The sequence below is a fragment of the Orbicella franksi genome, chromosome 4, assembly GCF_964199315.1.
Source record: "Orbicella franksi chromosome 4, jaOrbFran1.1, whole genome shotgun sequence".
Taxonomy (NCBI): domain Eukaryota; kingdom Metazoa; phylum Cnidaria; class Anthozoa; order Scleractinia; family Merulinidae; genus Orbicella; species Orbicella franksi.
The window spans coordinates 33,178,642-33,196,553 of record NC_138148.1 but is presented as its reverse complement, the minus strand read 5'-3'; the positions used below and the strand labels follow the sequence as shown (position 1 = coordinate 33,196,553).

At 38.4% G+C, this 17,912-nt stretch overlaps 1 protein-coding gene across 1 annotated transcript; it reads left to right on the top strand.

The window, feature by feature from the left end:
• The first annotated feature begins 1,042 nt into the window (after positions 1-1,042).
• Positions 1,043-17,341, top strand: LOC145484112 (uncharacterized). Its single transcript, XM_081462736.1, has 8 exons — positions 1,043-1,882; positions 5,583-5,700; positions 6,436-6,737; positions 8,507-8,642; positions 10,201-10,491; positions 12,330-12,546; positions 13,916-14,256; positions 15,639-17,341. Exons 2-8 carry the CDS (start codon positions 5,637-5,639, stop codon positions 15,884-15,886), a joined length of 1,599 nt encoding a protein of 532 aa, XP_081318862.1. The 5' UTR covers positions 1,043-1,882; positions 5,583-5,636; the 3' UTR covers positions 15,887-17,341.
• Positions 17,342-17,912: the final 571 nt, after the last annotated feature.

Sequence of the window (17,912 nt, the reverse complement as noted above, 5' to 3'; positions counted from 1 at the left end):
TTATTTAAAAGAGCCTTTAATCAGAATATTCCAAACAGACGCACGTAATGGCTGTATCATTTCATTTATTACGCACTACACTGCATGAAAATGACAAGAAAACTTTTTCGCCATTTTTGGCGACTAATTCATAAAACGGGCTAGTTATAAACGTATGTGAAAGGGGGTACTCTTTTCCGATTAAAGGTTTACGAAAGGGGTAACCTTTTTTGTCAAAACGGTATAAAAAAAGGGTACGGGGTTGGATCTCGGGGCATAGCCTCCCCGTGCAGAACTTTGTAGTGTACCCCCGGGATATGAATCCGATCTTATGTGGCTGATTCTTGTTGACCAGTAGATGCACTAATCTTACTACAAGCAAAGCTATCGTACACCGCTTCAATTGGAAGTTTTGCAAGCTTCGAAGAGGAACTGTAGACAGACAGAACTTTATGACAGATAGATAGCGCTTAAACGGAACGGTCAACCCGCACTGCGCATCGAAGCTTTTTTATGTTAATCTGCAGACTACTATAATCTGTTGTTTTTGGTCTAACTCAAAGCAGTTATTTCAGTTACGGATATTAGGCGGAGACAACAACTTGGAGTGCTTCTGCCGTTGGTTCATAAGTCGTTCTTATCGGGCATCTACAGGGGAAGAGGTTAAAGGTAGGCTTTCACATACAATAAATGGTGACCGAATTTTTAGACCTCTGAGCGTTCAAATTGTTTATAAAGGCAAATATAAATAGCTGCCAAGCAAAGTTCGATGAAACGATTTCGTAAGATGCGCCAGAAATGATGTGGATACAATCACTGGCGACTTACACATCATTCAGTTTTCTAGTACTGTTTTAAAATACAGACAATGTTTTCTATTTCTTTAGAGGAAGTGGGGTAACTCATAAAATTATAGTTATCCGACGGTTATCTGCCAGATAATTTCACTTCCTGATTACAAATTGTTAACGTTTACTATACTGGAAATGGAAGTGTCGAAGAAACGAAGATTGCTTAAGGAAAAAGGACTAATTAAAAACCAAATGTCTTGAAGGGGGCTTAATTATTACAGAGGGTGTTTAAAATTGGCGAAGAGGCAAAGAGACTTTCACAATGCTTACTAAAGATCGGGAAAAAATGACACAGAAAACAATGTCTTTTAAAGTTTTAAATTGAGGGTAGAAGGAGATAATGGACATTTTTGGTTCGCGAGAAATGCCTGTACCTCTCATTTCATGAAATTCACTCCAGCGCTTCTTTCCAAATGTCGGTGGTTTTTGAAATGAAACTACATTTGTTCCATACTCTGTACGCTAAGCGGGCCTACATCTCAGAGCAGGGAAGCGAATCAGTTGCTAACGTACAGCTTTTGTTTGTTGTGACACAAACTAAAGGTAATAATCAATGCCCTACTGTTTCATTACATCCCTTTCAGCTAATAAATAGTGCTTTCTTATCAATATGGGGGCAAAACCGTGATTTAGCACTGCGACGTTTCCTGGGCATTTTTTTGGAGAGTCCTTGAAATCCCTTACTTAATCATAAAGTTAACAAAGGACAGGTCTGTGAGACTGAAAGCCACAGTTGTACACATGAGGATTAAAAAATCTGCGCTTATAGAATAATTTAAATACATGTCAATTAACTCAGCAGTTGGGTACCCCTGGGGCGAAAATAGTTTCGGTTGTAAGTCATAGAACCCACTGAAGGAATTTTCGAGATTCTGCCATCGTGCGTCAATAGCGCAAAGACAGTTTTGGGACAAGCATTTGAAAACAACAACAATCATATGTCCACGTGCATAGCTATTGAGAACTGAATTTGCCGGTTGCTTTTTTCCGCGGTTGATCAGTTAAAGTCCGATATGCATTGATAATCGTTGGCTCACGAAGTAAACGGCAAGGTAAGTGAATTTGCTTGCTTACTTCTTGCGTAACTCTGTTTGATCGAAAAGATATAGCTCTTCTTCCTGCATAACTGCGTTTACAAGGCTCTCAGAGCGAAAAGATTTACGCTTTGTTATCAAAACTTACCTTGTGTTTTCGTACGTACGTACGAAATCGCAATCTTAAGAAAGCCTGACACTTTCATACTCGAAGTGAGCTGCATACATTTACATATACTCGCCGTTACATGAACCGAAAGATTTGATACTTCATTGGAATGACATCAAAAAGTTCAAAAAACTTCGTTGCACGAGTTTTCACTTGAGATTTGAGACAACCCAGCTTTTGGTATGTAAATCACAAGTAATTCATGCTGGTAATTAATGCTTGGATCCAAAATTACAATTGTCTTTTCGTCTGTTAACTTCGCTGAAAATTGATCATTAGACTAATCGCAATCTTTACTTTCAGTTTGCCATGTCTGTATTATTTGAAATTTACGAAAGATCGGGTGAACATTTTAAAGCATTCCTTTCTATTTATAAAATGTCGAAGGCACGCAGTCAACCGTTCTTGGAATTTATATGCCAACCTGTTGATCATTTTGAATCCTGACAAATAATTGCTTGTGAAAATAGAGTTGAAGATGTTGTTTTCATTTGACAAAGAGCAATATTTCGAACATACTTCAATCATTGACCTATTTGTATTGTAAGTTAAGAAGTCAAGCGGCTGAGAACGACTGAATCACTGACGCAGAACGCGTCATGTTCATTTGCAGAATAGCTTAGCCTGAATGTTTAATTTCATTTGCGGAAATAACATGAAAATTTTACCTATAACTGTTCGTGAATAGTTTTTAAACGCACGAAAGAGTTTAAAAAGTGTAGATAGCGACCACATAAGTATGTTTTGAACTGATCAAAGGAGAAACATTAATTAATCCTATCATATCGTCAAACCGACAAAACGTGAACTGAGTACTTCTTGACAAATTTGCGTGGCGAATGAAGTTTTCGAATGGGAAGCCCATATAAATATGCATACAAAGTACAACAGTGAATTATGAAAAAGTTTATTTCTAGCATTTTATTACTTTAATATTTTCTACCTTGCTATAGATGCATCTCAAGATTATTTGCTTCTAGCCAAAGAATCTTAAAATGATTTGCTTCTTGCCAAAGAACTATCTCCGGCGTATCGCGTAACGACAAGGCAATGCAGGAAAAATTAAACACAGCCACACTTACAAAAACGTAACAGTCAGAACAGTTAAACTGCTTGCACTAAAGTAGTCATTTGCCTTATATTGAGTAAAGCTCAACAGTTTACTGAGTTTCAAAATTTAGATTATTTGAAATGCTATTTTTGCTTTAAGACAATTAACCCAGCTGCTCTCCTTGTTTGACGGTTCACTACTAGAACGTATGCATTTGATTGTTATAATTCTCATAAGTTGGGGTAGCGGTTTGCGATAATAAGTTAAAAACTACACTAAGGAGAGATGACATCCTCGCCGTGCCATTCGGCAAGTCTTAAACAGGAATAGTTATTAATGTAAATCCAGTTCTATTCCCTTCCGCTTTGCTCAGCCGAATAGAAGACATTCTATTATAAGTAAAGGAGACAAATAACACAACAAATAGTGGAGGGAGCCGCCAGCAATAATCGAGTTTATTAACACGAATCTGAGACACGCTGAATACAGATTACAAGCCAGAGAATATAAGAAAATGGTACACGCTATTTTAAACAACGATATTTACACCCTCTTACAATAAGGAAAAAACAGCCTCGAGTTAACTGGTCGGTGTCAAGTGATGTGATATTCACAAGGAGTGGTATATAAAGGTCTAATTGTCCCAGTGCAAACTAATACAAAGCAACCTAATTAAACACCTAAAATAAATACATTTTTATTACCTCAGGAATATATCAAAAAGAGCTTAGCTCAATCTGTATGGCAAATACGTGTACAATGTTCATAATTCCATTACGTAAAACTGAAAGAAGAAATTGTGTTCACTGTAAATTATATTTTTAGTCAGTGCATAGTGCCTGGAAATATATTTATTAGTGACTTGTTACGGTTAACCTTTGACAATGTGTTTCTTGTCCTTATAATCCATTTACGTTTCGTTGCTAATACACTAATGTGCAGGAGATATTGTGAAATGGTAAAAATTAGTTTACACTAAGCTAGGTTATTTTATTTAATGGCCCATTGAATTGGGCAAATGGTTCCTTCCAATGCAAAGTTAAACCAGAAATGTTCTAGAACTTTCTTTAGTTGTTTGTTGATCATAAACAAATTTTCCTAACGATGCGTTTAAAAGAATAGTGAACAGCAAGAATTACAAAAATGATATCATCTGTTAGGTTATTAACCTCTGAATTAACTATAAGAAACAATTCTGTAAGGGTTTTCGGAATGAAATTCTGCGACATTTGTGAAACAGACGGTTGCACATACCAGCTTAAAATCTGCCTCTTCCTTCCCTCTTAATAATCCATTAGAAGCAGTAATATTTCTCGTAAGGGTTTTTTCGGAATGAAAAGCTCGCGACATTCGTAAAACAGCGAGTTGGAATTAGTGGCACATAATTTGTTGAATTAACGTCTCCCTCTTTACGAGTTACAGCAATAGTGAATTTCTCTCATGGAATTCAACCATTGTTGAGCTCAAATCATGTGTATGAATTATTTTAAAATCGAAACAGGTATGGAACGTGACCTTTCACCGAATTTGTTTGTCTAGTTGTCTTGCATCTATTCTCATTGTGGTATAAGCTGGCTCGTTATTGTTTAGGCCTCAGTTATTCCCACTTTTATATCATCGTTCTACCTAAGATACCCCAGTAAAGCTGAGGAATATATCATTCTGTGCAATGTTTTCTTGCTGTATACCACGAAACAAATATCTCTGTGAAGGCAAAATTTCTTTATCGTATCAAGATATCTTGGGAAAATGATTTACAAAAACGAAAGCGCGGGAGCTTGTCGGCAGGTTTCACAAACCTCCCTGAAATTTCATCGGCAAAATTTCGAGTTTAAAGGCTATCATCACTCCAGCAATTAGATGTTATGAAACTTTATTATAGTTGACATCACATTCTCTTAAAAAACACTGTGTCTAGTGCCCCATGGCGACAAACTTCAAAATAGTTGGAAAAAAGAACTTCTTACAGTGAACACAGCTGTTACTAGAGCCGTTTAACCTCAGCGCCATTTTTTGTGTGAAACGTGCAAGAATTGGTACACAGATATACAGAAACTGTTCATAAAAGAAGAGGAACAGTTGCTATGAACACATCACTGTTTTTTAAATGTAAAGATCAAGTACGAATCAAACAAAGATCTGTTTATTAGATGCTTTTACACGGTGTTCATTCTGTGACCAGAACTGACGTTCGACGACTTAGCGTGTTTTCAGCTAATAGAAAAGACCAGGAGCTCAGCGAGAGGCATTGATGAACCAGCCTGAAGGAAGTGTTATAATGGACACACAGTGGGCTAACACTACACAGGCTATCTGCATCAATAACTGACTTAATAAGCCTTATATTCAATTTTGCTACCCCCCCCCACCCCACCCATCTGACTTGAATGGGGGTTTAAAACGTATATTTTGTAGGTGTACGCACAACTTAGAAACGAGGTAAATAGACTTTTTAACCTATTTATGACCATTTTTCTTGTTCATCTCTGCATTTTTAGACCGTGTTGAAGTACACTAAAGCAAGCCGTTAAAAACAAGATAGGCAGACGGTCATGGCAACGATCACGTGGTTACAAATATTTGTGGCGGTATTTCAGCTCATAACATCGACTTCTGGTAAGAGAAAACTGCCATCAGACAGTTTTTTTCGGCTAACTAAAACGCTGCCTCTAGATCTGAGGTGGTGTATTTTTTTCCACGTATAAAGTATAAGTATAAATGTGAAATGGTTAAATTTAGCTTACTGGTGAAATACATGCCGTGGTCAAAATACTGAGCTACCAAAAAGTTCTGTTCTCGAGACTAACTGGCAACCTTAACTGAAAATATTCCAGGTTCGATTTAACAACAATCACGAAGAAAATGATTCTCACTCAAGTTTCAGTCGTTGTCGTAGAAAGTTAAATAACATTTGTACTGTGACATCTACCTGAAAACAGTATTTTTACTTTTTCATATTTTCGACTTAGTATGGTTTGTAAAGCTAAAAAACTCTTTCCCCAATCGTTGACTTATCAGTGAGATCAATGACTTATCGATGACCGTGGCCTGTTGATTCAGCTTTCATCGATTATTCGTGGATCATCGGCGATAATCAATGACTAAAACATTGATTACTCATCGATTACCCATCGACCTCATTGACATTAGTGATGTAGCCTATTAGTTACGTTTGGAGTTCGTGAATACACTGTACGGCTACTGAGAGACATGAAATCGTCAGTTGACTTTTCGAAACCAACACCCTGGTAATTGTCCCTAAGTATTGATTCCAAAGCAATTTCATTTCAATTCAATTTCACTTCATTTGATTCCAAAGCATCTTCTACTGGCATTTAACCTTGTTTATAGGCACGTGTAATGAGACCAATGTTGGAATTCGTAACGAATTAAAGGTCATTCCTGACGCTCAAATGACTGCCAGCTCAAACAATGGAAACAATTTTCTGCCTGAATTTGGTCGTCTGGAAGGAACAAGCGCTTGGTGCCCAGATACAGACCCTGCAGACGGGGACCCATATCTTGAGATAAACCTGGGTCAAAAATACGATATTTGTGGGGTGGAGGTGCAAGGGCTACCTGGAGCCAGTGTGACAACAAATTTTACTCTCAGCTATTCCAGTGATAATGGATCAACATTCGTGGACATTCAGGTATTGTCATGCAGTTGAATATGTCACCTCCTGTCAGTGGCAGCTTCCCCCCCCCCCCCCCCCACCCAACCCCCTCCACCCGCTGGCTGATCGTATACTCAACTTTATCATGCTATTCATTTTTTTAATTAAAACCCTATAGTTTTAGACGCAGGCTAGCTTTGTTTAATGATGTCAAAAAAGAAACTGCCATATTTAGAAGCACCTTCCGTCCCATAAGCAAGGATGCTATTTCGAAAAGCAAAACGAAATATCAGAGCATCAGAGACCTTATGGCAAGAACCAGGAGAGCAAATTAAAAGAATCAGCATTACCGGCTTCTTGAAATCAAGCCATCTCCACCTCGAATTGATAAGAGGCACTGAATCACAGAGCAGACAATGTATGTTTAGACTCACATAATGTAACTTTCCATGAAAAAACGTTTTACTTGTAAAATTGATTATTTTGTTACCGTCGGGTAAAATTTGAGGAAAAAGAGAAACTGTTGTATCTCGTTTCGGCAAGTTAGAAGTTAGTTACGTTAGTTTGTTAAAAGAGCTCAGTATAGCCAAAGAAAAGTGATTATATTAAACAGTTGGATTATGAGCTAGAGATTTCTATCACGCGATAGAAAACGAGAGCGAATAACTGGTTTAGGACGTATATATCTACTAGTCGTTGGAAACTTTATCTAAGTCAGACACCTCGAAAACGTAAAGAAGCGGCCGTCATGTTGTTAACAAGGGCACACTGCTACGCTACTCACTATCTATCACAGAATAGATAGCGAGTAGCTTAGCCAATCAAAGAAGTGCATTCGTGATAGAACGCTAGGAGGTTTACACTAATTAACAATTAGATTATGAGCTCGAGATTTCTATGAGGTGATAGTTGATGAAGCCGAAGGCCGAATCAACTATCACCTTATATAAATCTCGAGTTCATAATCTAATTGCTTTAGTATTTAGTTCTAACTGAAATTTGCTTCAAATAACGATTCCAAATATTTTTGGTCGTAATATTAAACTTCTCGCTTTAGAGAATTCGCTCAGACTAACTTGTCAGTTTGACGTTTTCAGTTGTGTGCGCGTGCTTATCAGTTTCTTTCAAAAAAAATTCGAGTGTTTTTTAATTCCAGAAACCGTGGACGTCCTTTTTCAGTCTTCTCAGAAATTTAATTATCCTGTTGTCTTTACATGTTCTCTCAAAACTTCGGAGAAACGAGAAAACGCTGAAATTGTATCGACCACACCAAGCCACTGAACACTAATGGCTGATAGAGTGCAATGGCTCAGCCAATCAGATTGCAGCATTTGCATTAGTGTTCAAGTAGAATTCTACTAGTAATGGTTAGAAGAACAATATTGCAGCAACTTTAATCATTCGGGACAACTTTAATTTTGGGTAACGTTTAGATTCTTTGAGCAACTTTGTGAGAAATTTTGAGGATCTTCTTTTAAAACTGTTTGGAGAATCTCGGGGACTCATCAGGGTTTTGAGCGAGAATTACCTAGTACAGCATAATAAACAATACTGCGTAAAATTACCGCTCAATAGCTTTCATTTGAATGGTCACATACTAGGGTTTCATCCGCCTTAGCTGACGGCAACCTAAACCACCCCAATAATGCACTCTCCACTAAATTAAAAGTGTTTTTTTCTCCTTTTTTTAAACTCCCTAACTACTACAGATTTGTTTGAAGGGGAAACTCGCTGCAACGAAACGTGTTCCAAATAAGAAAACACATTGTTACCATTAACAGTAACTTGTGTTCATATCTTCTCAGCGATTTGATGGAAGTGCAGCTGACGGTGATGTTTCGGACTTCCATGAACTGCCATCGACCATAACAACGCAATTTATCCGGTTTCAACCGGTTTCAACGTCCATCTGTTTGAGAGTAGAGGCCTATGGGACACCAGGTATTAATTTTTTTTATGCACATTCATTTGCCAGAGTCATAGAACTTGAAATTTTGCAGCTTTTTGTACTAAATTGATAGAGGGTTAATCAGAGAAACAATTGGACAAAATGAACATTTTGACTGATAGGTGGTGGGGGCGAGAGATGGGGAGGGGTGCTTGGGGTGCTATATATAGGTATGTAGTCCATCTACTGTGAACGTCTGGGTGGTCGGATTGATAGACCTCTCTATCTGGTTACGGGTATCGTTCGTTTTGTCAACCAGTGCGGAAGTTGTCAGCAGACTCGGATTTAATCCCAGGCTAATTCTAATGGTGACTTCCGCTCACAAGCAGTTTGTGGAAAGGTCGTCATGCACCTACAACCGAGCGTGTGTCGCATTGATTGTGCCGGTTACTGTATTTTCTATGGCTTGAAAGCTTCCTTGTTCGACCCTCACCCAGACGATCACACTATACATTAGATTCGACACGGCAGAAATTCGACGTCTGAATCAGTGTCGCATTTCTGTCGGATAATGCGACAAGACCAGTCGAACGTGCGGCAGAAATGCGGCAGCCGATTCAGACGTCGAATTTCTGTCGAATCTAATTCGTTGAATTGAATTGGACACGGCAGAAATGCGACGTATGAACCGGGCCTAAGGCCAATACATTATGTTAATATATTGAGCATGCGTAAATGTTTTCCCGCCAAGGAAAAAGAAGAAACTTGGCCATTCTCGACCCAATGCAACCTGAACATATTGCAACATATGCTGCTCTGTTGTCAGCCTTCTCCTTCTCGTTCCATTGGCGGACAATTTTTCGCAAAATTAAAGTCCTTCGTCGCTCGGTATTTTCGTCCGCCATATTGAATACTCTACGTTTAAAACATTTTCCGCTGGCCGACATACCCGACAGTATAAATTCACACAAAATCGCATGACTGGTTTAGTTAAACGATATTGCGAAATATAAACATCAAATTAGTTTTCTCCTCCTTTAAAACTGGCTCCCTATTAAGTGTGAAAGATTCTATCCCTTCGTGCAGATGTCGTGTATAAATATAAAAATAAAAAAATATCCAACCTTTATTTGCCCTCTGCAATGTTCATAGCACAAGTGCTAATGGGACCGAGCAATCAACTGAAACAAATAATTCAAATTGAACATGACATTGTTAAGATATCCCAACTGGCCGGAGGCAAACCAGTTGGCTATTTACAAGCGTAGCCGAGGATTTTTTTCTATATGTTTTTTGTTATTTTTTTTTCCCTATTAAGTGTGAAATTGATTCTATCCCTTAGTTCAGGTGTCATGTATAAATTTTCTTGTGCAGGCCGTAACGACTGCCAGCTGACGAGCTCTAAGCTTCAGGGATTGCTTTCACGTGATTGATCAAGCTAGCACCACCTTCCAGCGTCAATTGATGATGGTTCCATTTTTTCCGCAACTGTTACCATGGAAACAAGAATTATGTTTTTCTGTTTCTCAGTTGGTAACTATTTTCTTTATCAAGGTTTAACAAATAATTTTGTGAAATAAAATGGAATTTTTTTCCTTCTTCTTTTGTCAGAGGGAGTGGATGTCACATGCAATGAAAATGATATACTAGTAGAAATCGATCAATCAGTTCACAACATCTCTGACCCAAGTGTTCTCAGCCTGATAAACAACAGCTGCCAAGCCACTTCTAATGCATCGTTCATTAACTTCGATATTACTCTGGGAACATGTGGGACTAGGGTCGTCATCTCCACAGACGGATTGACATCATTTTACCGCAACACAATTACAAGCTCTGCTGAGGCAACGGAGTTTGAAATCATCTGCTCGTATATCCGCGAAGCAACATTTCTTGGCGGAGGTGAGTGGTAAATAAGGTAACGGTTAAGTCTGCATACGAGTCAACTGGCCCCTCAGGCCGGAGCTTATCCCGGATTCTGTAGCATGAAGCGACTAGGAGTATTTCTACTCGCCCCCTCTGGATGAGAGGCTAGTCCATCGCGGGGTTAGCCCCAGCATTAAGTGCGCCGGCACCCATTTATACACCTGGGTAGAGAGACGCATTATATATGAGAGGAAAATGTCTTGCCCAAGAACACAACCCAATGTCTCCGGCCAGGATTCGAACTCGGACCGCTCGCCGCGATCCAGAGACGAGAGCACTAACCATCAATATCAGACCATCACGCCTCCATGAGTAGTAAATAACTGAACCTTTTTTACCTTGCCTGCCTCATCTGCATGCAAGTAATTAATTAGCGGATTGCATGGGAGAGAGGTTGGTTGTTGGTTCCTAACGTAGATAAACTGGTGGGGCTTAGAAATTAACACAGCACGCTTCTCTTTTGTTGGCAAGTGATGGGAGCGTGTAGGAAACCGTTAAGAATGATATACATTTCATTTTTCTTCACAGTGTAATGGCCAGTTCACTTTATAAGAGAGGCTTGTAGGGATTTCCAATACTTAAATGAGATGTTCACTAGTTATGTCATGCATCAGAAAGTGTCCTCATCGATAAAAGTTCAGATCCAAGACGCACGTTAACCACCTTTGTCAAAAACAGGGTGGTGTGCAAACGCCCAATATCCTAGTCCTGTATGTAAGACAGGATATACGTGTGGGAATCACAGTAGCTGTGTTCAACGTTGCTAAGCTTTGGAAATGTTTTGCTGTATACTTCAACTATGATTTCTACAGGCCTGTTTGCGACATGCGCGAGAACTACCCGGGCGGGGGGGGGGGGGAGGTCTCCCATATGAAAATTTCGGGGATGCTCGTCGGAAAAATTTGAATTAAACTCCTAAAGGAGACCAATCTGGGCGTGGCTCGATCTTTATTTGGCCCCTAAAAGACATTACTTAAAACAGAATGGGCTTGATTACCAGCCGAAGATAGACTAGATACCGAAGATAGACTCGAGATACCAGCGGAAATCGAGCCTAAAAACGGAAATAAGAGCGTTTTTTTATTATTATTTCTTCGAGGACACCCTAAATGATCAGCTTTGACAGCTAAAAATAGTGGCGTTTCGTCAGAATCCTTGATTTATACTCCTAAGCGAGACGACGAACATCCTCGACCTTTTCATATGGGAGTTCCCCAGGAAAGAACTCAAAGAACTGACATTCAAAGGAAACCGCAATGACTTTGGTTAATTGATGTAATAATAAGTGTGTTCAAAGGGTTAATAACCAGAATCAACCAATCACGGATTACATAATTTACAGTACAATATTTTTCAAGTCCTCAGCTTAGCAATGTCCCAGTATTTCCACTAGGTGATACTGTAGTCTCATGTCTTAGGCTTCTAAAAGAGTAACTTTTTGACTTTTTCTTCCAGCTCTCCTTACCGTGTTTTGTTTTTGAAACTGTCAAACGTTACGTCGACTTTCAATCAACAAATTTCATGCTTTTAAGTTTACGCAGACTTTTTAGTCCGTGAAGGAGGCAATTTCAACAGTGTAGTAAATCTTTCCTTCAATAAGCTTGCTGCGGACTGTACTTGGAAAATATCGGCCCTTGGTCTTTTCTGCACAGACCTCGTCGCGCTCTCTCTGTGCTGTTAAGTCCTCGACTAAATGGTTTACCCGTAAGACCCGTGTGCTTGTTTAGTAAGATATATATCTATACTGTACTGAAAGATGAATGCGTAATAAGCAAGCAAAAACAACTAGACCAGAATATATTTCTAACCAACAGGTAGTGGAGAATTCAACTTTAGGATGGAAATATTCACCGATGATGGTTTTACGACAGCTTCCAGTGGCACGATATCACTGGGAACCGAACTGTACTTTAAAATTGAAGTGGAAACTTTTGGCATAGACACTGAAATCCACCTCACAAATTGCCGGGCAACAACTAGTGACGATCCGGATGATCCTGCAGCTGTGGTTTATAAGATCATCGAGGATGGGTAAGATATTCAACAATTAGATTGGTGAACTCGAATTAAATTTATATACCTGCGAAATATCCCTCTATTTTTTATTCCGCGTGAAAATTTCACAGTTAACTGCGAATCACCATTCTTTACACCATGCTATAGAAAATACAGCCAATCAGAATACAGGAAAGCTGTTGTACATTCGACGGTAATACACGTCACCCAACCTTCCCATCGTGCGCTGCGCGTTTGTCGCATTGAATTCTTTGTCTGCCACACCGTAAAAAATAATAAAAAATAATAACATCAACAAGTTAAAAGGCGTCGAGGAGACCTCCAAACATCACCAGGCTTATAACAGGAGGCCACCTCAGTTGTTAATTCGACTTCGCCTCGTCTTGGTGAATATTTATCAATGTTCACTTTACCATCAGCGAATAATTGTTAAATAGTGTATAATCAGTTATTAGGAAAACGGCGGTAAAACAACGGAGTTACGGGAAAGAAAAATGGCAAGCGCGTGCAATAGTTTTAAGATTGTGGAGAAATGCTAGGTTTTAATTCTTGTTTTTCAGGATTTCGAAAGTCAACAGTTGATGTAGGAACGTTTTTGGTACACGTATAAATTTATTTTCACTGCATGGTCCAGTGCGGAGAAGTACCTTATGGGAAATATGAAAGCTCCAAGCGCCATGTACAGCGGTTGGAAATTTCAGTCATTCTTGACGTCTTTGGTTTTTAGGCAAAATGTAGTGGTGAACAATAAAAGCAATTTAGCGTTTATGTCTCGGGCCTATGGACTGATAGTTACCTTGTAAATTTTAAGTTCTAAAAAAACTAATATTAGTCCGAGAACGAATATAAGCCATCAAACATTTTTTGTACACCTTTCTCGGGCTAGTGTTAGTTTTTTTTAGAAAGTAAAATTTCCAAGGAAACTATTAGTCCATACGCCCGAGACATAACCGCTCCATCGTTTATTTAGCGTGCAATGGCTGGGGGTCTGCTGTGTAATTAAGCAGGGGCGGATTTAAGTTGGGTAGATTAGGTGGCTAGACCCCCCGCTCTGTTTTGGAGAATCAAAACATAAAATAAAAAGTGAAAAAGGTTTTGAATATGCCAGAAATAAAGGAAAACGCTCTAGACAGGTACCTTAATTTAGTTTCTACTTTGTGGCATTGTTAGTATTTTTGATGAAACAGTTCTCAATAAGGTCCAACTCTCAAATTGCAACATTTTGGAGGCCTGGCCCCACTGATAGATACCAGTCACTGCCCTTTGAGAAATCCTGGATCCGCCCCTGAATGAAGTTCCTGAGGAGACTAAAACTAGGATCTTCATTTTTGATAAATCGCACTCAGCTAGGCCGCTCTTTAATTTTTGTCTTATTTTTTTTTAGCTGCAAGGTTGCCAGCGACTCCATTGTCACCGGTTACGACTGCACCACAACTACTAACATCCAGACCTTTGATCTTTCTGTGTTCCGTTTTACTGGTTCAACGACCGGAGATTCGATTTATTTTCATTGTCAAGCAGTGGTCTGTTTAACAAGCAATACAGGTTCCATATGCACAACTCAATGTAATGATTGTACCGCCGGTGGCAAGAGAAAGAAACGCGGTCTGGGGGATCACTCAAGGAATGACCTTGCTGAGGAGAATTTAGTTCTTGGTCCATATCAGATAATAGACAACGTCGATAACGATGATGCCGTTGGTGATGGAAGGACAAAAGCAGAACGTATGTTGGTATATTGATTGCTGGGTACTTTTGATGGCTGGAAACATTAACCATTTGAGACTCTAAGTTCAATTTAGTACTGTCATTGTCTGTAGAGCTTTGACCTTTGACTATTAAGGTAGCATAATCGTGTCTTTTTCAGTAGCTCTTACAACGCTAGTCTGTTCCTAGATGCACATATCTTTTAGATATGTACAGGCTGAACACTTATTGCTCTTAGTGTCAGAGGCGGGGAATGAAAACATCCTTGATATAATGCATATTCCTTGTTCGAAGCTCAACGTATTGTTGTTGTTATTTTTTTCATAATACAATGTTCCTTTCTAACCGCACTTTCTATAATCAGCTCTAGCACCCTATACCTTCTGCATAGCTTTAGAGCATCCATTTTCTCTCATGCTGCTATCGGAATGGCCTGAAACAACAACCTAAATTTCGTTTATTTATTCGTAAACGAGAGACTTTTTATTGAACTAAACCCTGCGTGAGTGTTCTCTGTAATAATTTGAGGGCGAATATTTTCCTGAAAAAAGGAACACTTGTGTACAGTCTCTGTGGTATGCACAGCCCCCAAGGGAAAACTAGGAGCAGAGCCATCGTTTATAACAGGCAAGGCACTTGCCTCAGTCGTTTTTTTTTTCTTTTTTCTTCTTCATTTTTTTTTTTTTTTTTTTTTTTTTTTTTTTCGTTTTCATTTTTTAAACTCATCATAACCACCCTTGATACTTAGAATGAGAAATTAACCATGGACATTGCCTCAGTCAGAACCTTTTCATGGACATTGCCTCAGTCATTTTTTTTTTCTGGCTGCGGTCTTCACAAAAAAAAACGAATGAAATATTTTTGCCGTAATTCCCGAGGGTACATGCTCAAAATTTATTATCCAACTGCAGCGAATACCGTCCAAATAACAGTAAAAATATACAGCGATATTGTACAGTTACTTGTACAGTAGAAAACCTGTTTGCCAGACAGGTCGGCGCGCGCACGCGAAACTGTCACGCTCTCCCTCTTTCACTAATAAATTTTTGACTACAGCAGTTGGATAATAAATCTCTTATTAGACGTTTTGGTGTGTAGTATCGCTTTACATTTTTACTCGTTGTTTGTATTTTGACTCACCTTACCGGCTCGTCAAAATACGGCACAACTCGTAAAAATATACAGCGATACTACACACTAAAACATCTAATAAGATATATATATTCTCTCCTTACAATATCAATACAAAGTCATGTACACAGGCAATGGAAAGAAAAGAACATCATCAACTATGACATCATGTCTTTATGAAGCTATTACCAATATCTCATCAGTCTGTTAATTAATTAGTAAATTAACTATTAATTAGCGTTAATTAATTTTCTGTTTTTTTTCTTCAGATCCTTCCGAAACTATTGAAGACAGTAAAAACTTTCCAGTTACTATGGTGATCATTGTATGTCTCGGTTCTTTGGTTGCCATAGCGATAGCCATTGCCTTATTTGTCACGATAAGACTTTCCCAGAGTTCTCGTGGGCTTGCAGTAAAAGATGTCACCGTTGACGTCGCTAAGGATAACTTGGCATTTGATGAACTTGACGTAAAAGCCTTGAGCATGAAGTCAAATGAAAACCTAATATCGTCGTAAGCCGATATCTCGTTCACACCAGCATTGTTTAACTAAACACGGTTCAAAATAAGTCGCTGAAACCGCGCACACCTCCCACCCCAAACCTGTTTGATTAAAATATGTTAATTAGCAAGTTGGTTTAAAATTTGTTCTTTAAACAACACTGCAAAGCGCTATCGACAAATTAGAAAAACTTAAACCTGATTTAGTTAAACTAGTTCAGTTGGTGTGAATGGGGCATTAATAAAACATTTAATAAGTAAGTCTATTCAATATTTTAAAAAAAAATACAGTCCAGGACGACTGTTGACTAGGATATAGCTAATCCCGGATTGAATAACGTTATTTGTGAATTTTTGTAAAGATTGGTTATTACATTTTTCTAGCCAGTTTCAATTTTTGCTGCGACATGCTCGGCTTGTCGACTTACGTTCTGACAGTAGCAGTAACGATGACAATGTAAAAAAAACTGGATCAATAGTATATATTAATGGACTCTTGAACAACATCTGGTGGAGAAATTACGCGGTTTTCGCTTGAGTACCAAATAAACAAAACAGAAGTAACCACTCTGGCCAATCAGAAAGAACGCAGACATCCATTGAACCAATCAAAACACCAAGGGTATGCATGAAGTTAACGAAAGCGCGGGAAAACTTGTGCGCGCGACTCACGATTGTTTTTTTTTTTCTTTCTTCTGATCGAATGATCAGAAGGATCGTGTGACCCGGTCACACCCAATTAGCTTCTTGTTATGGTTTAACTGCAAGTTACTAAAATTTATTGCACTATATAACGTTTATGAGTTTAGCTTCCATTTTCCTTAATTGTCAAACACGATGTTTTGCAGGAAATAATCTAAATTAATTTTGAATAGTGCTTTGATGAAATATACGGGGCCACATATATATCACGCAATTCTAGTTCCATAGCGTAATCATTTATCACGTTGCGCCCGTTAGTGTAAAGTTTCAAATGCTGTTTTTGCAATCGTTTTACACTAGTCCTCTCAAACTTATTTAATGTAATAAGCATTACATATAAGGAAATACTGTTTTATTATCATCTCTGTTAAAATCTTGGCTCTTAGTCTTGAATTATAAATGCCATAACAAATGCCTTTGTGTTTGCTGTTTTTATGGCTTTCATTAATTAGGATTTTCTTGAATTTACCTCGGTGAATCGAAGTCTTTTCTTTTCTATGTGGATGCCGGTAAATCACACCACAGATCATGTTACGTTGAGATCCATTTTGCATTTCTACCCACAGGCATCCACATGGTAACATGCAAAACGTTATGGAATTTGTTAACTCTACTATTCAAAAGATTGATGGGGAGAATAATTTCTGCATCTTCTTAGGAGATTTTAATCTTGACCTTCTTAAACTGGATTCTCACCCAGATATAGATACTTCATTTCAGTCACAGAAATGCAATATTTTGTTATTATGTTTTTTTGTTTTGTTTTGTTTTTTACAGAACTTTTGTTCTTGTTTAAATCGCTTTACCTCATATACTTGTTATTGTTTCAGTGGAAATACGGTATTTCAGAGTTCCTAACCGCTCACGAGAATGCTATTTGATCCTTTCAAGGTCTTTTAATGGTGACGATTATTAATATGACCCTTTTAAGACGAATTCTGAGGGAACTTCTTTTCAACGGACACCCTGTATTAAGCGGACTAGCATGGGTCCCGAGGGTGTCCCCTAAAACAGGTTTGACTGTATTATGGAATACGCGCGATGGACTAAATGTGTTTGAAAGGAAAAAGAAAAGAAAACCATTACTACTAAGATGTTTCTTGTGGTAAACTGAGAATGAACATTAAACACTTTTATTACTACAGCAACTGGGTTGTTCCCTGCAATTCTGTTCAGCTGAGAAAATTGACCAAGTGATGGAAGGTGTACTGTGGATGGAACCCTAATGTGTTACCATTCACACGACGAAACGCTGTTGAGTTGTAATTTCATGGGCTCCGTTGCTGCTTTGTTTTGTATTATGGCAAATGAACTTTAAAGTATTTCAGTAATTAACTTCT

What these genes read in the sequence shown, in the direction of transcription:
- LOC145484112 (XM_081462736.1), top strand. Translation starts at nt 5,637, where the DNA reads ATGGCAACGATCACGTGGTTACAAATATTTGTGGCGGTATTTCAGCTC. An exon ending in CAACATTCGTGGACATTCAG is followed by an intron (nt 6,738 to 8,506) that starts GTATTGTCATGC and finishes ATATCTTCTCAG; the next exon opens with CGATTTGATGGAAGTGCAGC. An exon ending in TGGAAGGACAAAAGCAGAAC is followed by an intron (nt 14,257 to 15,638) that starts GTATGTTGGTAT and finishes TTTTTTCTTCAG; the next exon opens with ATCCTTCCGAAACTATTGAA.